At 50.5% G+C, this 21,931-nt stretch overlaps 1 protein-coding gene across 1 annotated transcript; it reads right to left on the bottom strand.

Annotated features, from left to right (window-relative positions):
- Window positions 1-2,258: 2,258 nt before the first annotated feature.
- As3mt (arsenite methyltransferase) lies at window positions 2,259-21,925 on the bottom strand (the record flags this gene model as incomplete). Its single annotated transcript, XM_023715625.1, has 10 exons — window positions 2,259-2,534; window positions 9,940-10,074; window positions 13,206-13,348; window positions 13,668-13,799; window positions 16,293-16,374; window positions 18,431-18,500; window positions 19,704-19,840; window positions 20,464-20,614; window positions 21,454-21,581; window positions 21,863-21,925. Coding segments are annotated over 10 exons (1,149 nt in total), but the record flags the coding sequence as incomplete, so codon positions are not given.
- Between the last annotated feature and the right edge of the window lie 6 nt (window positions 21,926-21,931).

Here is a 21,931-nt window from a genome sequence, read left to right as displayed (position 1 = left end):
CTTCCCTTTCCATCCAGTGCCATCTCTCACCTCGCACAACTCGCAGAAGGCAGGACGGGTGGCAACGAAGTCTGCTGGGCAGTAGGGGCCTAATTACCACTTGGCTACAAGAGTGGACCGAAGGACCTCTGTCCCTGGCAGACCCGCCTGCACAGAATTCCCGCCCTAGCGTGGAGAGCACACGACACCCAAGGAAAGACAGGTTCCAGGAGCTCTGTGGCGGCAGGAGGAGGAGGATGGAGGAGGGGGTGGGGGGGGAGAGGAGAGGGAGGGGAGGGAAGGGGGAGAAAAGGGAGGGAGAGGGCAGGGGAGGGAGGGGGAGGGTGCGCCCCCTGAGAGGAAGCCGGCGCTCCTCCTCTGGCCTCCATTATCTTAGAAGAAATCACCCCTTGTGTTAGTGAAGCAACAATATTGTATTTGAACCCATAATCAATGAAGAGAAAGTCTGCTCCCTAAATTCTTTAGGTTCACTATCCCAAGGAAAGGGTTTGTGGACCGATTCTGTGGCTTTGTGTAAAATGCATAGAGTGATCCCCCCAGGTTAGTGACTGAGTGAGGTGTGGTGTGGGCGCTGCTTTCTTCCTGTTTTGTTTTGGGGTTTTTTTGAGACAGGGTCTTGCCAAGTAGTCCAGGCTGGCCTCAAACTCGTGGCAATTCTCCTGCCTCGGCCTTCTGAGCACTGGGATTGCAGGCGTGTTATTCTGTATATATATGAAGAAGCAGCCAGTTGTTCAGTGCAAGCTGCCTGCTGCCCTAGGCCTTTGGCGCAGAAGCCGCCTCTGTCTGTGGTGGCTCCAATGTCACAGCCTGTCACACCAGTGTGTGACACCACAGCCCGCCAATGCAATCTGTCCTTGAAATCCACCCCAAAGTGTAGCCCACACATTCTCAAGCTCACCTGTCAAGCCTATCGGGCCACCCCGATTGGCTAATCCCCGCCCGGAATCCCAGCACTCGGGGAGGCTGAGATAAGAGGCTAACCCGTGGGAATCCAGCCTGGGTGATCTAGCCAATTAGTAAGACTCCGATTTTAGAAAAGGCTGGGGCATAGCTCGATGAAAGGCACTGGCCTCACCCACAGTCCTGAGAGAGAAATGTGGGCCACCTGCCCCCTCGCTCCCACTCCTCTTGCACAGAGCGCAGACCAGCTGGCTGGGATTGCCTCATGGCACCCTTAACTGGTTGGATGCTGTTATCTGAAATTTGAAATACTGGCTCCTACCAACACAGATCACAGCTCACACTTTCCTGTGTCCTCAAAGACTTAGATTTATTTAAGCATCATTGGACTTTTCCTTAATTTTTGTTATTGTTGCTGTTGTTGTTTTGAGACAGGCTGGCCTTAAACTCATTGTGTAGCCCAGGCTGGTCCCCACCTGACAGCGACCCTCCTGCCTCTGCCTCCTGAGGGCCAAGGTTATGCCTGGCCTTCCTTTAATGTTCTTAACCTTCTTCTTTAAGTGTTGGACCTAGAACCTAACACTTCCCCCAGAAGTTTAGCCTGACTGCCTTATAAAGGAACAGAAAATCCATCTTTACCTCTTTTTTTTTTTTTTGTACCAGGAATCGAACTCAGGACCTTGCACTTGCTGGGCAGGTACTATGACACTGAGCTACATCCCCAGCCCCATACATCTCTTAGCTCTCATTTGTGTGTGTGGTATCGGGAATTGAACTCACAACCTCACGCTTACAAGGCAGGCACGGCACCACTGAGCTATATCCTGGACTCTTAGCTTTAATTTTTAAAAATTATCAAACTCTTCCTGATGCAGTTAGTATCTCCCACATGATCACTATGTCATCAGTCACTAGGGTGCACTGAGGTCTTAAAGTTTACTCTTTGTTTGTTTTCTTTAATACTGTTGCAGGACCCTGGAGATACCTCAGTAGCAGAAGGGCCTGCCTGACAGGCACAAGGCCCAAGTTCAATCGCCCGGACCAAAAGAACCCCAAAATCTAACTTTATACCATTGCACGGGGAGGAGTGTCTGCTCTAGAAAGAGCACAGCGGAGGGACCCAGCGGGATGCGGCGCTCTCCTGGCACGGCTCTGGGCCCCAAGGTGTGTAGCATTCTCTTCCCCCACACTGGCCACTGGTTCTGACGCCCCGGCCACTGCTCAGTTCCACTTGTGACCACTAAGTGGCACCAGAACTCTGAATACCTGAGGAGCTACAGCAATGTCACGGGACTGTCTTTAGGTGACTCACTGTGAGCCTTTGATTAATACCGTCTTTAAAAAGCAATTTGCAAAAAAATAATAAATAAGTAAGTAATTTGCTTCTTTTTATTGGTGGGCTGTAACATGGTGCCATTTCGGCCACTTATTCCCTTGGCCTGTACTAAAGGGAAGAGCAGGCCAACGCGGAATTACGGGCGGCTCCGCCTGCAGCCCCCAGCGGCGGCTCTGAGCGGGCCACAGGTTCAGCAGCTTTGCTCTGGGCGGCAGCAGCCTCCGGCGACCGCAGGGCCGCACCTGGACCCGGTGCTGTCACATTCTTCCGCAAGCTTGAACGGGTCTGTGATGATGCGCTGTCAAAAGGCAAACCAAGGCAAGGACGGTCAGCGGTGTGCGGAGGTCCCCAGACACTACCAGTGTGATTTGGGCTGACCTCCCAGGAAGGGACAGGAAATCTTAGAATTCCAGGGTCCGGCGAGTCCTATCAGTTGTTCAGGTATGCAGGCGGCCCTCCCTGACTGCATCATTGCTTCTTCCAAGGTAAACTTCACTCAGGGCCGGGGAGATAGCTCAGTAGAATAAGCGCCTGCCTGGCAAGTGCAGGGTCCTGAGTTCAATCCCTGGTGCCGCGAAAAAATTAATTAATTAAAATAAAATAAACTTCACTTAGCGCTTCTTAAAGGCGCCCTATTATGCCACAGGGTTGGCTTCACTCACTTGATTTTATTTGGTGAGATTGTATGTGCCTTGGACTTGAAGCATACAAACAGTCCTCCTCCCCATCTTCTGTCATCATGAAATTCTTTAGTTGTATAAAGTTCAGAAGGATTTTTTTTGGCTGGCTCAGGAAGCCTTAAGGCCTGAGGATCTGGGGATCGAACCTCAGTATCCTGAGCCTGAGTGCCTTCGCTTAAGCAGGCACGTAAACGCCTGGGCTGATGCGCAGGCCCCCTTTCCCATCTTCTGATCTTCTCAAATGAAAAAGACCACAGACCAGAGAATCCCACTCAGCAGGTGTCAGCAGGGACGTGTGACTGCCCTGCCCAGGTGTGGAGAGTGCCCATGGTGCCAGGCTGGCCACGGGCAGGGAGTGGACTCCGCCCGGGGAAATGCCAGTGTCATTTCTCCTCCTCTCAGTCCCACCTGAGACAGCTGCAGCAGCAGCTCCAGAGCACCCAAAGACGGGAAGTCACAAGCAGAACGCGCGCTTAAGCGGGCGGCGGAGCACTCATCCGATAGAAATGAAAACCCTCACTGTGGGGCTGCCTGCCACTCACAGGAAGGCAGGCACGCCAAGCAGTCGGGAAACCGACAGTCTCAGGAACATGTCATCCCTGGAAGCCCCTCGCTGGTGGCCTTGGCCTCCCTGTCCCCGTTCCCCTTTTCAACGTGCAAAGCTCTGCCGGGGCCTGCGCTCCCCCCGGGCAGGCCAGCGGCTGGCCTGGGCCCTCCACGCCGGGCCCTGCACGCTGCTGCCGCCCCGCGGCACCCCTTCCTGAGCTTGCCTCTCTCAGGACACAGGCGTTCCTGGCAGGGAGCAGCTGCCCGCCATCCTTCCACCCAGCAAAAGGATCGTTTCGCTTCCTTGGGCCAGCGTCTCACCGCGGAGGCCAGGCTGGCCTTGAGCTCCCAGAGGTCCTCGCACGCACCACCACACCTGGCCCCGCAACACGGCGCTCCACGCTTCCTCTTCCCTGCCACAGCACACGATGGTGTCAGCGTCATTTCCAGATGCCTCCTCGCAGCCCTCAGACAGCTCTGGCGCGTGGCACGCTGGCTAGGAGCGCTAGGAGCGCCGGCCCTCGAATCTGCCTGAGCCCTGAATTTACCACCTTCTAGCTGTGCCGTCTTGGTGAACATGCTAACTTCTCTGAGCCTCGGTTTCTTCATCTATAAAGTCGTGGTGACCACGAGGACTATGTGCAAGGTCCCTGGTTCATGTTAACTATTCCATAAAAGTTTCATTGCTACCGTTATTTGTCAGGAGTTAAAAGGGTAGTGCTCACAGCTGGCCTGGAACTCCCTCACAGGGATCCTCCTGCCTCAGCCTCCTGAGTGCTGGAATTACAGGCGTGTGCCACCATGCCTGGATAGCTCTTTCATTTTTAAAATCTGTCTTCAGTGTCAATTCCCCACTTCAGAAGACCTGGAACTTAAGATAAGCCAAGCCACAGGAGATAGCGCTGTGGGCTGCTCCAGGTCAAAAGAGCTGAACGGCACGTGCCGTTAGCACAGGCTGGGAAGACCGTGCTCGGCTTAGGGGAAAGGCTGGCCCTAAGTACTAACTATAGTCAGACAGGGCAGGGAGTTCTGGAGCACTGGGGCACCGCAGGTCGACGGTCGAGTCCAATAATGTGCTGTGTATTTCAAAAAACTAGAAGTAAGGATTTGGAATCTTTTCATCGATAAATGGTAAACTTAGAGAAGAAAGGTAAAGGCATCCAGATGTAAACATTCTACATATTAATTACTGTAACTGTCTTACTAACCTGTTTTGAAACTGTCTCATTGCTATTTGTTTCTCAATAAAATATTCTACAATATATACATGTACTATGACATCACATGGTACATGTGAAGTCTTTGCAATTTTTATGTTTGTATATATCAGTTTATAAAACTTACAACTGATCTACAAAAGTAGCACACAGGTGGGATGAAATACATTAGGCAGGATGAGGGAACTGCAGATCAAAACTACAATGAGACCCCACCTCACTCCAGGTAGAGCAGCTACTATCCAGGATATAAAAAAGCAATAACTGCCCAGGTGTGGTGGCGCACACCTGTAAGCCCAGGACGCAGGAGGCTGAGGCAGGAGGATCGCCGCAGCCCTCCTGTACTATTGATGGGAATGGGAACTGCTACAGCCACACTGGAAATCAGGATGGAAGTTCCTCAAAAAACTAAGGCCAGAACAACCGGATGATCCCAGGCCTCCTCGGTACAAAGCCAGAGGGTTTCGAGCCGGCACACTACAGGGCTGCCTGCATACCCCCATTCGCTGAGGCATGATGCAGACAGCCGGGACCTGGCACCACTTTGGGGTCTGTCAGCTGGATGAATGGGTAAAGAAAACGTGGTAAATGTGCTGGACACACAAGAAAGCATCACCCGAGGAGAGCGCAAGGACGCCACTGGCAGGACAACGGGTGCAGCTTTCCATCATCCAGTGCAATAATCCAGACTCAGACAAGGAGCAAATGGTCCCTACTATACAAAATTACAGAAAAAAGAACTGGGGGGAGAACAGCAGCCTGGCACGGTGGCACTGCCTGCAGTCCAAGTCCTGGGAAGGCTGAGGCTCGCTGGAAGTTTGAGGCCGGTCAGGCTACACAGGGAGTTCCAAAGCAGCCTAAACAGTGTGGTGAGACCTGCGCCAAAGCACACAAAGGCAGAGACAGCAGAAGAGAGACAAGCATCAGCCAAGGAAGGGGACAAGGTGGCCGGGGAGACTTAGAGAAGCCACGGAGAGGGGCAGAACCGAAACATGACCCAACGCATAAGGACGTAGCACAGTGAACCCGAGATGTTATAACGTGAATAGGTGGGACTAAAATATATTTTCAGTAATAATGATGAGGAATAATAAAAGAAGCGCGGCGAACGGCCCGGGACGACCGGCGGGCGAGGCGCCGCGCACGTCTGCAGACCCTGCGGTGGGAATGCGGTGGTCACCGGTGCTCGCTAGCCCCAACCGTGGACCGAACCGGAGCAGAGCCGAGGGCAGCAGCTCGGAGCCGCTGTCCGCTCTCGGCCAAGGCCAGCCCAGCGGGCTGCTTCTGGGCGCTGGCGGGAAAGAACTGGAAGAGGAAGCAGCCCGAGGCCTTGTGACCACAGAAGGCTGGCAGGAGCGAGACTCCCTGGGCGGGCAGGGAGGACGCGGGGAGAAGGGCGCTGCCGCGCTGACCGCACGCCGGAGACGAGGGCACCCACACTGCAGGCCCCTCGGACCGGACCGCGCGCTGGGGACGCCCAGACCCTGCGGACCTCAAGCTGCCCGAGCGGCTCCGGCCTGGACGGCAGGGCTCTGGGACAAGCAGGCAGCCGAGAAGGTGAGGAGTACCGCGCCGCGAGGAAAGCATTCCCCGCACGGTGGCCGGAGAGGCAGGCCATTCGCTCAGGTCACCCGGGCGGGGGGCAGCCGCAGGGGTCCCGCGCCCACGCACTCAGCCCCACACTCTGCTTCCTTCCCACCCCAGCCAAGGCCGTGCTACATCTGATTGCCTGGGGCTTCCAACGCTCGGTATTGGAGCTGGGCCACTGTTGTGACTGGGGGGAGGCTGTGAGACGCTCTGTTGGCCAAGAGCAGGGTTGAAATCCAGCACTGGGCTGCTGAGATGGCTCAGTGGTCTAAAGCACCTACTTAGAACAAGCTCAGCAAAGCACAGGGACCACGGTTCAATCCCCCAGCACCACATGCCAGCCAGCCCCGCCCCCTGGTGGGCTGAGCTGGCCACACACACACACACACGAATAAATAAATAAAATTTAAAAAAAATTAAAATAGGAAAATGGACTTTTAATATTTGGAAAAGATAGTCATGCTCCTGTTTCAATTTTTGGACACAAAGTCACTTTTTTTTGGAGACAGCGTCTTGCTAGTCCAGGCTAGCTCTGAACTCTCTGTGTAGCTCAGGCTGCCCTCGAACTTGCAGTGATCCTCCTGCCTCAGCCTCCCGAGTACAGGGAATACAGGCGTGCGCTACCATGCCCCATGCTGGGAAGTCGCATGTATTGATGAGTGCCACCAAGCAGGGGGAAGAGCAGAGGGTGCTCTCCTAAGTGCAGGGACCAACACTTATCCGAGGGCCCAGGCTTGAGGAAGTGGATAAGTCTTCTGATGCTCTAAGAACTTGCACTCGGCTCTGCATGACTCAGCTGGACGTGGTGACCCTGCAGCGTGACCTGGGCCACTGCAGCGCTCTGGGGTCTCCTGCAGGAATCCCACACACCTGCCTGGGGACGGCGCAGGATCACACACAGGAGCATTCCCTGGACAGCACCGCCTCCCAGTTCCTGGCGGCAACTCGTAAGAGCGACAGCCTGCACACACACCATCCTTAGTACTGATTGATGCTACAGCAAACTTTAAGGCTTAAACTTTAAATGTGAAAACACAGCAATAAAAATATTCAAAGAAAGCCTGGCCAGATAACTCAGCAGATTAAAGCACCTGCTTGGGCAGACAGGGACAGGGGTTCAATTCGCAGCCAGCCCCACCCCCAGGGTACATGAGACTGTGACTGAGACTGGACACGCACCTGTAATCCCAGCGCTTGGGAGGATGAAAACAGGAGGATCACTATGAGTCCGATCTGTGTAGTGAGACCCTGTAGACCCCGTACTAAAAAAAAAAAAAAAAAAAAAAAAAGAATATTCCAAGAGTCTTCCCAGTCTTAGATTTGGCACTTGACTTTTAACTATGACACCAAAAGTATAGGCAAAGAAAAAACCAACTGGAGCTCATCCACATGGAAATCAGATTTAAACGGAGACTTCTGTGAACCAAAGGATTCTATCAAGAGAGTGAGACTGGGGCAGGGAGTGCACGCCTGTAATCCCAACACTTGGGAGGCTGAGGCAGGAGGATCACTGCAAGTTTGGGTGCAGCCTAGGCTACAAAGTGAGCTCAAGGCCAGCCTGGACTACATAGCAAGACCTTGTCTCAAATTAAACAGAGAGAGAGTGAAAAGACAGATCACAGAATGGCAGAGATTTCTGCAAGTCCTAGATCCGACACGGGTTCAGCGCAGGAGTGCCTCACTTCGCAAACTTAACTCATCCACCGTTCCAGAAAAGACGGTCACTCTTCTGCTCTGGCAGGAAGGCCATCTGTAGTCCTGTTCGTCACCCGACACAGAATTCACAAAAGCCAAATTGTACCAAAAGCCATGATGTACCGAGGTACCATCACGTTCAGAATATATTTAAAAATCCTGAGGGCTTTCTGGTTAGCTCAGTGGCTTAAAGCACCACTTGGGCAAACGCAGTCATGCGCAGGGGACGCGGTTCAATCCCCAGCTCCACAAGCCACGTTAGCCCCACCCTTAAGGCAGCCTGAACTGGACCAAAAAAAATCTTCTCCAATTTTAGGGCAAAAAATCCTACAACTCAACAACATAAAGACATCCAAACCAATTCAAAAGTAGGCACAGGAAAAGTAAAATTAAAAAAAAAAATGGGCAAGGGGCTTGACTATACATTTCTCCAGAGAAGATACACCTATAACCAATAAGCACATAAAAAAATTCGCCATCATCAATCTGTAGGAAAATGCAAACCAAATCTACAATGCCAACACCCTAAGCATTTTGGGGATGGCTTCAATTTTTAGAAGGAATTTTTTTTTTTTTTGCTCCGAATGCCTTGAGGGCAGGTTTGGCTGGCTTGAGTTGTGGGGATTGAACCACTTCAATTTTTAAAAAGACAGAAAATAACAAACATTTGGGAATTGTTAGGGAAACTGGAATCTCACACATTGCAGTGAGAAATGCAAAGTAGTACAGCCACTGTGGAAAGCAGCTCCGTGGCCTCAAAGGTTAAACACAGAACTGTTAGCCCAAGAATCCTGTCCTTAGATGGACACACAAAAAAGCTGAAGCAGAAATGCCAACACGAGTCTCTCCACGTCCAGGTTCACAACTGCATTTGCTTGGTGTTTTTTGAGACAGGGTCTCATTTTGTCAGCCAGGCTGGCCTTGAACTCACAGAGACCCATCTGCCTCAGCCTCCCAAAAGCTAAAATAGTAGGTATGTGCCACTATGCCTGGTAAAAGATGAATTTTGTATCAGTTTTTATAAAATACCAGAAGGAAATACAGATCAGTGTATAATAGCCACATAGAGTTGCTCTTTATCTTCTTCTTTTTCTTTTTTTTTTTTTTTTTTCCAGTATTGGGGATTGAACTCAGGACCTTCCGCTTGCCAGGCAGGCATTTACGCCACTGAGCTATATCCTTAGCCTTCTTTCTTCCTTCCTTTCTTTCTTTTCTTTGTTTCTGAAAAAAGTCTCAAACTCCTGGGCTCAGGGACTCTCCTGACTCAGCCTCCCAAGTAGCTAGAACTGTAGATGTGCACCACCACACTCAGCACATTTTTTTAAAGGTAGCTCTGCGATTCTGTTTTTTTGTTTGTTTGCTTTTGTTTTTTTAAACCTCTAAGAGTTTGATAAAATAAGGGCTGGCCAGAAAGCTCAGCAGACTAAAGCACCTGCTTAGGCAGAGCGCAGTGGCCAGAGTTCATCCCCGATTGCTGTGCCGGCCCCGCCCCTGCCCCTGTGGCACGCTGAGACGGCGACTGAGGCTAGGCACGGTGGTGCGCCCCTGTAATTCCAGCGCTTGGGAGGCTGAAGACAAGAGGATCACTATGGGTCAGATCTGTGTAGTGAGACCCTGTGGACCCTGTGGACCCTGTACTAAATACAAAAAAAAAAAAAAAAAAAAAAAAAAGCTAGATAAAACAGATCCTTTCCCAAGAAAAAATATATGTAATTTTATACATGCAATTCTAAGTGTCTCATGGATGCCCCAAAGTCTATTCATAGATATACTGGGACCAAAAGTTACTGATTTGTCAGGATTTAAGAAGTAAAGTTATAAAATAAATTAAAATTCTGGTATAGATGCAAATACCCTAGAAACACGCCGCAGCGGCAACTGCAAAGCACGGCGACCTGCTCCTTCAGAGCAGCCTGTGGGCTGCGGCGTGCTTGCTTTTGAATGCATCTCTTGGGAAAGGACTGAAAGTAAAACAAACCTCAGGTGCTAACGCCGCACAGCCGCCAGCTCTTGGCAGCCCCTCTCCAACTGGTCGGAAGAGAAAATCTTGGGCAAACCTCGAATTCTTCAAAATAGCTGCTGTTTCTTCATCCACTTCAACAACGTCACCCTGCTAGGATGGCAAAGAATGCGTTATTAGAAGAGGCCACTTCAGGGGCCTGGGAGATGGCTCAGTAGGATAAACGTTTGACTGGCAAACGCAAGGATCTGAGTTCAATCCCCGGTTCCGCCCAAAAATAAATAAATAAATAAATACATAAATTGGGGCTGGGGCGATGGCTCAGTGGGATATGTGCTTCCCTGGCAAGCACAAGGGCCTGAGTTCAATTCCCGGTTCCGCAAAAAAAAAAAAAAAAAAGAAGAAGAAGAAGGCCACTTTGGCCTCCCTGCAAAGAACACACAGGAACACACTCAGCAGCTTTGCCCACCAGTGGCATTCTGGATTACAAAACTGATGTGGCGGAATTCCGTCAGCTCCATTATGATGAAACGGGAACAGGAATTTCTCCAGTGCACTGGTGTCTCCTCCTCCAGCCTAGGGAGAACATCTTGCTCGGTGATGTCGGGACAGTTTTGGTAACGTCCAACCCCTTGTGAAGTGATCTTTTAAAGCCTAGAAGCAGAGCGCTCCTGACCGGAAGATCTCTGAGACTTGCCGCTGACCAGCTTGTCCTGCTGTTCAGCGCCACGGAGCCGGTGGTGGCGGCGTCAGATCCAAGCCTGCTCCCCAGGCTGGACGGGAAGTCCCTGCTCCTCGGGTGCTCTCGCTGCCATCTCCCTGTCACGTGCTGGGGGCCCATGAAGAGGAGGGGTCCAGGAGCTCGGGCGGCCTTCGCTGTCCCAGCCGCAGGAGCTGCGCCTTCCGCTCTGGCTCAGCCCTGCCTGCCACAGGGCTCCCTGCCACTACCTGAGGACCCTCTGAGAGCTGGGCTGTCTGCGCCTACACTCGTCTTGTGCATTGATTTAGTCATACTGTCCTGGCCGTTTGCTGTCCCCCTGGCGGAGGGCGCTGGGGCCTGAAAAAACATGGGATTTGGACCAAACCTCTGAAGGCAGAAGCATCTCCTCGCCACACCTTTGGGACAGATAAGACCTCAGTGCACAATAGGAATGTTGCTGTAGCCAGCTCATCGTGACAGAAATTTTATAAAGTAGGTATTACTATCCTTACTATCACCATGGGACACACTGGATCTCAAAGAAATGTGATGAGTTATTCCCAGTTACTCAAGTAATAAATACCAGAGCCAGAATTGGACATGGCGTCTGGCTCCAAAGCCTGTACATGGGGGGGGGGGGGTACCGGGGATCGAACTCGGGACCTTGTACTTGCCGGGCAGACGCTTATGAAGCTTATGCTGCTGAGCTCTCTCTCCAGCCCAAAGCCTGTACTCTTCCATTTTGATAAAATAAAACCTATTCTGCAAAGAGTAGCACAAGTACCAATTCAATTCCAAGATCCAGTGAAGCAGCTGGAATGGTGCAACCCAGGACTTTGTCCCCTCCTCTTTTCTGTAGCTTGCCAAGCCAATCCCTAAAGGAGACTGTAGGAGTCACTACCAGGTCCTCGGTCCAAGATTTGTAATCCCAAAGTTACGTCATTGGAATCCCATCAAGTTGATTCCATTCTACCACTTTCAATGCAACTCACGGTGAAAATAAAGACACTAAATTATATTTTCAGTCATTGGGAGTCGAGGGGCCCTAAGTCCAGCTACGAAGATGGCTTTCCAGAACCAAGAGCGAGACCCAGGGCCTCACCCGGTTTTTATTCAGTGGGGCAGTGGCTTGAGGATTGACGGAGAATTGTGGGAAGTAGGTGACTGCTGTGAGCTGAGCTCGGTGGGTGGCCTGCATTTACCTCTGCCCTATGCGGAGAGGATACGCAGAGACAGTCATGTGCATTATACTATCGTGCCACAGAGACAGCATCTAAGGTTTTAGGGGTCTGGTGCTTCGGCTCTGATGTAGGCTTTCAAGCCCCAGGAAGTCAGAGCCTCTATCTCGAGGCTCGATCCCAGCTGGCTGCGCAGAGCATTAGCTCTACCGTGCTGTCTCACATTAAAGAGCAGCAGGTGTGGGTTACCAGGGAAACAGGCACGCCACTTTCAGACTATCACCAGCCCCTCAGTTAGACCAGTACACATTGCTTAAGGCCGATTGAAGGATAAACAGAAGTCCCGGCCAGCTCCGTACAGAACAATACGAGGAGATGGGGTCAGGCTCAGTCAACATGGAGACCCTCGCTCTTCTTTCAAGGAGAGCTGCTCGGGTGGACCTCCACAGGAGACGTCTCTTAAGGAAATCTCTCAAGTATAATAACGACATTGTGGCTCTGTGGGGCAATATTTTATTCTTAGCGAGAAGCCCTGAGAGCCTCAACCGGAAGGGCAGCAGGGCGGAGCCACGCAAGACTGAACGTTCTCGCACGTGGAACCGCAGACTGAACGTTTGCCCCGCTGGATTTTGGAATTGCTCTGGTTCCATTCTTTTGCATCCCTGTTTGTAACTTTTGGATGGAAATGTCTATCTTGTGCCACTAAATGTTGGAAGTGCTTAACTTTCATTTGTGCAGGGGCTCACAGCTAACACTTTGCCTCAGATCTCAGAGGAGACTTGGGGGGCCAGGGTGAAATGTTTTGGTTTATGTCTGGATGACCCCAAAGCCTCCTGCAGCCAAGGGGGCCAGACTTTGTGGAGGTGACTGAGGCGGGAGTGTGCAATTCTGGGACTAAGGGTGGGTGACTGCAGGAGCAGTGTGCTGACTGGGTGGTAGTGCCCGCACCCCAGCAGTCTAGATAAGGTAAAGGAGCAAAGAAGCAGAAAGAGGCTTGACTCTGTCTGTCTTCTCTATCTCTCTGTCTCTTTCTTTCTTGCTCTTTCTGTTTTTCTCTCGTTGCTTTTGCTGTTTTCCACTGTCATGAACTGCTGCCCTCTGCCATGTGCTGCCTTGGAGCCAGCTGACTATGGACTCAAAGCTCTGCAAACTGTGAGTTAAATAAACCCTTTCTCCAAAGAAAGAAAGAAAGAAAGAAAGAAAGAAAGAAAGAAAGAAAGAAAGAAAGAAAGAAAGAAAGAAAGAAAATACATAGAGACTGGGAAAGAGCAGAAAGATTGCCAGAAATCATGAGCCTTTTTCTCTCCTTTTTGGGGTCCCAGGGCTACAATCCAGAGCCTCCCGTGTGCTAGGCAATTGCTCCACCACCAAATTGCACCTCTAACCCCACAAACGTTTCCATTTACCTTGAATGTGAAATTCACATCAAATATTAGTTCTTTTTCGTGTCCAGTGATTCCTCCATTGTAAACAACTTGGCATCTTTCAGCTGGTTCTCCCGGAGGGAGTTTGAAGAGGCGGACCGTGGCGGAGACAAAGCGACAGTCACCTAAAAGCAGATGCGGTGGTTGGCCTCCAAGTGCCAGCAGCGCAGGTCTACTCAGCAGGGGGGTCAAGCCCACCCTAAAGGTAACTTTTGCCTTTGCATGTCATCAGTGATCTGGCTTGGTATTTACTCTACTCACTGAATAACTTCAAAGAGCCTTATTACATATCAGACTTTTGCGGGTGGGGGCTGCCAGCGTCCAGGAGACAGGTGGGAGTCCCCGGGTGACGCGAGGCCTCCTCCCTGAGCTCACTCGGGACCACCGTCAGCCCGCTTGGAGGACTCCAGTCAAGGTGCCCCCGGCCCTCCAGTTGCTCCTCACCGATAGCTCTTTCCAGCTCCTTGTTCTGGACCGTGATGGGACTGGCGGCAACCAGGCGCGGCGCGCAGAAGCCGATGTTCCGGGCAAGGTCGGCCAGGCTCTTCCAGGACAGCGCGCCCCCCAGGCACTCACCTTAGGACCGAGGCACAAAGCAGTCAATGCCGGAAGCGGCTCGCAGGAAAGGCATCCTCTGCAGAATGAATCAGCGCGCAGTAGCCGCGAAAGCACGGGCCTGGAACTAGAAGCTGACCTGCGCACTTCCGCTCACCTCGAGTCCCAGGTAGGCCAGGTGGGATTACCACGTGGCTCCTGGGAGGAGCTCCTCAGCTCGCCACTGAGGTGCTGGTTTGCTCAGCTGCAATCGGAATATTCACGTGTTTGTTAGGTCACAGCCATATTCTGGTAAAGCTTCGGTGTGGGAATAACACAAGCTCAGAAGGAAATGACAGAGCTGCCCCTTAGCCCTCTCCAGGCCGATCTGCTACCAAGAGTAACTAGTACTAACGTTCATAAGGCATTTTATGTTTTTAAATACAAAGACATACTAAACAGCTGGGCGCGGTGGCGCACACCTGCATCCTGGCACTCAGAAGGCTGAGGCAGGAGGAGCGCTGTAAATTCAAAGCCAGCCTGGCCTACACAGCAAGTTCAGTGTCAGCCTACATTACATAGTAGCATGATCCTGCCTCAAATAACAAGCAAGCAAATAAACATGTGCTAAAGACAAGTTTTATTTACTACATCAATAAATTGGAAACAACCGAAATGATCTCCAGTGGAGAAATGGTTAAAGTATCGTACAGATGAACAACATAGTTGTGTAATACAAACATTGTTAAAATGTTTTAAAAAAAAATTTAGGCTTAGCAACTAGGCTAAATAAGCAAAATTGAAATATGAAATTCTATGTTAAAGGGGCTGGTGAGATGGCTCAGTGGTCTAAAGCACCTACTTAGAACAAGCTAAGCTCAGCAAAGCGCAGGGACCGCGGTTCAATCCCCAGCACCACATGCCAGCCAGCCCCGCCCCCTGGTGGGCTGAGCTGGCCACACACACACACACACACACACACACACACATAAATTTAAAAAAAAAAAAGAAATTCTATGTTAAAGAGATTATCCCTGAATATAGGATTATAAATATTTTTAAAATATTTTCCGGCTTTTTAGCTATATATAATATATATATTATACAAGCTATATATTATATATATTATATATATTATATATATTATATAAGCTATATATTATATATATTATATATATATATTATATATATATATATTGCTTCTAGAAATCAAACTTGGAACCTCACACTTGCCAAGCAGGTAGTGTACCACTGAGCTATATCCCTGGTTCTATTAATATTATTATTTTTAGTTTTTTGAAATAAGATCTCACTGTGTACCCCAGGTTGGCGTTGAACTCACTGTGATCCTCCTGTCTCAGCCTCCCAGGTACTTGGATTACAAACATGTATCACATGCCCACCTTGTTTATTATTGCATAAAATGTTAACACATTCTGCCGGGGATGCAGCTCAGGGGCACAGTGCCTGCCTGGCAAGCGCAAGGTCCTGAGTTCCATTCCCAGAACCAAAGAGAAAACAAAAAAGTTCACATGTTTTCTTTTACTTTTTGGCAAAGTTCCACATTTATGAGAGGTAGGAAAAATTAAAAGAAGGATGTGCTTTTTTTTTTTCCTGAACCAGGGATTGAACTCAGGTCCTTCCACTTGCTAGGCAAGCACTTATTCTGAGCTATCTCCGCAGCCCCCAGAAGTGTGCTTTGCAGAACAAGTTTGGGCCACAGGAAAAGGGAGAAAAACTAAAAACAAAGATAAAAGTGTACCCTGGAGTGGAGGGGGGGAGGGCACCACAAGAGGTGCAGTGGGCAACTTCATTTACTTTAAAAGAAACAATTTTGCAGCCAGATAGCTCAGCGGACTAAAGCGCCTGCTTAGAGCAGGGGGGGGTGTGTGTGTGTGTATCAATCCCAGCGTGCTGTGCAGGCCCCACCCCCGGGGCACGCTGAGACGGGATTGAGACTGGGCGTGGTGGTGGTGCACACCTGTAATCCCAGCACTTGGGAGGCTGAAAACAGGAGAATCACTGAGTCCACTGTACATAGTGAGACCCTGTAGACCCTGCAGACCCTGTACCAAATATATAATTAAAAAAAGAAGAAAAGAAGAACTTTGCATTTCACAGAGTGATCACCAGCACTTATTTACATCCGCATCTGCCAGAGGCTCCCATAAAGTGACATGAAGAATCGAAAAGCACAGAAGGGATGAGAATCAGAGAGGGCAAGAGGCCCCGGCTCTGGTGCCCCCCCCCCCCAGCACTTTCGTTTGTTACCCTGTTTGATCTCTTCATGGCCCCATAAGGTACGCTGCGCTGTTGTTCTTTACATTTTACAGTAGAAAATAAGGATTGGTAGCGACTCGGCACTAAAATGCCCCGGATGGCGGCCCTTTACAGGGGCCAAGGAAGGGGGGCCCCCAGCCCCTGGCCTTCGGGCTCCGGGCCTCACAGCAAATCACTTCTTCCTGCTGGTAATAGAAGGCAGCTTTGCACATACAGAATTATCTGCCTTAAAGAAAAAAAAAAAAAAACACTTACCCCACAAAACCTTGTGCGTCCTGATTTCTTCTGGCATTTCAAGGCTGGCGAGGACGTCACTGAAATACAGCTCCCCGCCAGGCTGAAGCCAGGCAGGCAAGGTTAGAGATTACAAATGGGTGAGGACACCAGATGCATTTCAAAGCCCAGAAGAAAGTCTGAGCTGACACTGACCCAGCTGGCCTTCTGGGGACAAACAAGCTGCTTTCCTCGTTAGTCAGCAGGGAGGGCCAGTGCCCTCTGCCCCGCCGTCGTGCAGAAAATCACCTTCCAGATCTCTCTCCCATGTACACTGAAGGTGCCGCAGATCTTAGCAAGTCAGAACTACACGCAGCCCCAGGTGGCCATAAAACTTAACAGAAGATATAAACAATATTTATAGGTTCTTTTAAACTTTTGATTAGCATATGGTTTGGTTTTTTAATTTATTTATTTTTTTGTATGGGAATTGAACTCAGGACCGTGTGCCTGCCAGGCGGGTGCAGAGCTGCTGAGCCGCATCCTGGCCTATTAGTACGTATTCATGACGCACAATGATTTACACTGTGGGGAATTCATACATGTGCACGACCCACCTCAGTCCTTTCTCTCTCTTTTTTATTTTTCTGAGACAGGGTCTCACCATATAGCTCAGGCTGGCCTTGAACTCACTGTGTATCCCAGGCCTTCCTCAAATTTGTGGTGATCCTCCTGCCTCAGCCTCCCTTAGTGCTGGGATTACAGGCATGCACACTATGCCTAGCATGTGCTGGACTATAATCTCTCTCTCTTTCTCTCTCTCTCCCCTCTCTCTCCCTCCCTATGTGTCTTTAATGTCACACTTCATTTGTACACTCCTTTTTCCATGGAAGACAAAGCACGTGGTCTTTACGCTGTGCCGCTCTCCTGCACTTAACAACGCGGCCTCAGGTGCGTGCGCTTCCCTAGCGGGACCCAAGTCCATCTCCCTACACAGCACACGGTACTGCCTGTGTGCAAACATTTTCTGTGACCATTCATCTGTTGATGGAAACAACAGGCCGTAGACGCTGAACCTTTAAAGATCTACAGCTTTTCGTAATGTCATTATTACATATCATGTTGTGAAAGTATTGGGTGTGGTAGAGTATCTGCCTGGTGCACACAGGCCTTGGGTTCAAGTCCAAGGAAATTATCCATATAAATTGAAATGAGTGATCAGAAACTTAGGATTTTCACGTGGCTGATTTCAAAAGCAGGGCGGTCTAGATTCTACAACAATGCTGACCTTTCTTAGGCATCTCAGGAAGATAGCCGATGGGTCGATTAACATGCAAACTACTCAAATAAAGATATTATGAGCTGTTTTATGATAACTCTGTGAATCAAGAAAATCTCTCACTCTTCTTTTCTTTGGAGCTGGGAGTGGGACACAGAGATGGGTGCATAGTATGAAGGGCTCCGTCACCAAGTGACACCTCCGGCCCCCGAAATCTCTCTAGCACAAAGGAACTCGTTTCATGGCACAGAGGAAGCTGTGCAGCTCGTGCAGGTGTGCCTTTAGGACACATTAGCCCAGGAGCAGGTGCAGCGTGCGCACCTGTTACCCGGCACCTGGGGAGCGGAGGCAGGAGGATCGCTGCAAGTTCTAGGCCAACCTGGGCTACATGGCAAGTTCAAGACCAGCCTGAATGGACGAGCAAGACCCTGTCTCAAAAAGACAAAAAAATAAAATGAAGCAAATAAGAGAGAGAAAGAAAAAAAGTAGATATTACTGTAAAAGTCCCATCTTCCTTAGCTTCTCAAACAGCCAAAATCCCAGCAGATGAGAAGCAGCAGCCCTAAGAAACAGCGCAGGACCTGGGAAGCAGTGTCTATTCACAGCCAGCTTTTGTAAGCAGCCCAGAGGCCCCAGATACTGCAGATACCCATCGAGGGTCACTTATGGCAGCCAGGAGGCAAGAGAGGAAGAGAAACGCTGCTTCGTGTCCAGTGACAATCGTGACCCAAGGACTCACTACTTTCTGAGAGCTGACAAGGAAAAAGAAGCCACAGCTGGGGTGTTCCTGCCACTGCCTACCCTTACCACCCCTTCTCAGCGTGGTGCGGGAGTGGCAGTCTTCAGCCCAGGGGGACAGGAAGCGCTATCTCTAAGGCTCAAGGACCTCGGGCTCGCTCACCTTCAGCGCGCGGTGCACCTCCCGCAGCACTTGCTGTTTATCAGGCACAAGGTTAATCACACAGTTAGAGCTGAAAAGCCAAACACAGATGTTCAGTGACCGAGTCCTCGCAGTCCCTCCAGGTGCTGCCACCATTGTGCCAACACCACCCCACCATTCCTGCATCCCCCTCTTCCCTACATTCAACTTTTTCTCAAGATAAAAAAAAGTAAGCAGAGTATTTAGAGTCTCAGTACATTTTCTCTTTCTTTTTCTTTTTTGAGACATGGTCTCAAAATGCAGTTCCGGCTATCTTTGAACTCACTGTGTAGCCCACGCTGGCCTCAAACTTGACGTGATCCTCCTTCCTGAGCCTCACAATTCTAGGCATGCACCACCACAGCTGGCTCAGCTTGTATTTTTTTAATGTGCATTCATACTTGCATATTTCATTATCATTATTTATTTATTAGCAGTATTATTGTGGTACTTGGGTTCAAACACAGAGGCCCTCTACCACTTAGCCATTGTTATTTTAGTGCACACTCCTACTTATAAAAAAGTTAAAACAGTATGTTGAGCCAGGTGTGCTGGAGCATGACTGGAATCCCAGCACTCAGGAGGCTGAGGCAAGAGGATCGCCATGATTTCGAGGCTACCCTGGGCTATAGAGGGAGACCTTGTCTCAGAAACAAAAACCAAACCACACTATGGCATCAGCAGCCTCACACATCTCTCCCACTGACTGCATCTCTTACTTGCATCCTTTTTTCTGGGGCATTTCATCACGCTGCTTTGTTCACTGTGGCGCAAGGAGCAATAAACTATATGCTATTCTGGCCAGGATATAGCCCAGTGGCCTGCTCGCCTGCCTGGCAAGTGCGAGGGCCTGAGTTCACCCTCCAGTGGCCACAACACAACCCCCAACTATACAGTGTTCACACATGGAGAAATCACTTCGCGACGCAGTCCTCAGAAGCGATCACTGTCACTGAGCCGCCCGCAGCTATACTGGCGGGCCCCTGGCACTCCGTGCTTGGTGGTACGTTCTCTCCTGGTTTGGGGGCTCTGTGCCTAGCAGCCTAGAAGCAGCTCAGATCCAGCCCCTTCCTTTATGAAGACGCCTAAGGTCTACTTTCACATCTCTCATGAGAGTCAAGTCAGCCCCCAATGGCAAGATTAGGGTGACCCAGAAGAAATGGGCTGATACTCTGGTTTCTCTTCAGATTGTGAAAATCTTTCGCCTTTTACAAAAAAATGGGCTTTTCTGATAATTATGAGGACACAGTCCTACACAGCAATGTCGTAGCTCTCCTCCTGGACTCCTGCGTCTGCCAACTTTTCAATGTAGCCATGAATAAAATCCACACTGGGTGTCTGGAAGCCATGTGTTTTCATGTGATAGCTAAGGTACTTTTTAGCCACTTCCACCTAAGGGGAAAAACACAGATTTGATGATCAACAGATTTTCAAATTGTATTATTTTTCCCTAAAATTCCTATTACTTATAAGATATACTTCCCCAAGACTATTTTGAATAAATATACAAGATTCCTATGAAGGTATGCTAGAGCCTTACACATAAACTCCCTGCTACCTGCGTTTTGTCTGAACAAACCCTTCCCTCAGTGAGAGAATCTTTCAGGACAGATACATTAGGAGGAAAAGGTGAAATGTTGAGGGCCATGAAGTTCATACATCAGCTAAAACTCTGACTTTGTGTTCTCCCCCAAAGAACCTCTAAGCCAGGAATGGTGGTGCACGCCTGTAATCCCAACAGGCACGAGGCTGACGTAGGAGCATCACACTGCAAGTTGGAGGCCAGCCTGGACTATGCATGAGTTCAAGGTTGGGCTGAATTGCGTGGGGAAACGCTGTCTCAAAAAAAAAGCCTCAACGTTCTCAGCATTCTTCACTTCCAGGACAAACAGCTCTAGGGATTAAAATGATCATTGCTATATCATGGCCTTCTTAGATTATCCTTGCAGAGTCCAAAGGAAATTATCTTTTGAAGAACATACTGGAGAACTGTCCGCTCCCAATCTCTGCCTTACCTGTCCTTCTGTCATGTCTACTCCTGTGACGTGTCCCTTCTCACCAGCCAGCTGACTAAGTACATAGCAATCTCTGCCACTTCCACTACCGAGGTCCAAAATCCAGCAGCTTTCCAGACGCTCAGGGATGACAAGGCCACAGCCATAATACCTGGAAGTGGACAGGACGTTTTCCCGAGGCTAGATGTGAAAACCCTACAGTTCACCCCCCTTTCTGCTTCCTCTCCCCACACCTTGCCTTCTTCCCCTCCTCCCACCACCTCGCATTCTTGCTTCTATGTGGGCCTTTGTCCTACATGAAGCCACAGAGGCTGGGACATATCTGCTTCACCGTAATACTTGTGGGCACTCCATTAGGTACCAAGACTTAGATAAATCAGCTGGGATATCTGTCCACCAAAGCATTGAACCTTCGCTGCTGAGCGCCTGCTTCAGACCCAGGACCCAGGACTGTGCTTATTAGCTATCTGCTCCTCAAGTGCATTTTTAAAAAATTTTATTTATTTATTTTGCGGAACTGGGGATTGAACTCAGGCCCTTGCGCTTGCCAGGGAAGTGCTTATTCCACTGAGCCATCTTCCCCACCCCATGCATTTTAATTTTGACTGCAGAAGAACAAGCACAGAAGACAGCTGCTGCAGCTGACTGACAACAGGAGCGGCCTGAGCCAGAGCGCTTGAGCGCTTTGGGTTAGAAAGTGCCCTGGAGCAGAGGCCGCGATGGGCACTGCGGGGTGGGCCAGGCAGTGCCAATGCCAGAGGAAGGGCAGCTCAGGGGCCAAGGCTGCCGGGGAAGGGAGGCCACGCCGTGTTGCCTGTGTCCTCCGATGGGAGGCCGGGAATGTTCTCTGGCACACTGAGGTGACACGCTGCACTCCGGCAGAAAAGGCCAGCCAGAGGGCTTAGTGAGAAAAGCTGGCCTTCCTCGAGGCTGTCATCACTGTCCTTGTCAACACTGCAGGCTTCGCGGGAGCAGCGCAGGCCACTCTACCTCAGCGCCACCTCTTCGTGCACCTTCTGCAGGGCTTCCTGGACATGCTTGGGGACGGACCGGGCCAGGGTGACACAGGCGTTGGTCTGGAGGTCTGCAGACGTCTTCAGCACCTGCCCGTAGTAGCTCTGACCCGCGCACAGAAAGGGCAGGAGAGAAAAGGTGGAGCTGCTCGATGCAGCCCCAGGACTCTGTCACCCCTGCTCCCAGCGGGCCTAGATGACCTTCACTCTGCAAACCTGGTTCAGGGTCAGGCCAGCGCAGGCCATCAGGGCCTCTCCCACCCGTCCCCCTCCTGCCTGGAGGTTTCCTCCTGACTGAAAGGATGTGGAGTCCCGTCCTCGGCCACTGTTGACGCACGGCCGTGAACGCAGGTCCCCCTGGACAGCTGGTCCGCGGGCTAGCTCACCTGCACGGCCCTCCAGACCTCAGTGGCGGCGGTGGGGTCCACTGTGAGGGAGGAGGAGGGAGCTGAGGG

Source organism: Octodon degus, unplaced genomic scaffold (assembly GCF_000260255.1).
Source record: "Octodon degus isolate 3935 unplaced genomic scaffold, OctDeg1.0 scaffold00042, whole genome shotgun sequence".
Classification (NCBI taxonomy): Eukaryota; Metazoa; Chordata; class Mammalia; order Rodentia; family Octodontidae; genus Octodon; species Octodon degus.
This window is presented reverse-complemented; position numbering and strand designations above follow the sequence as displayed.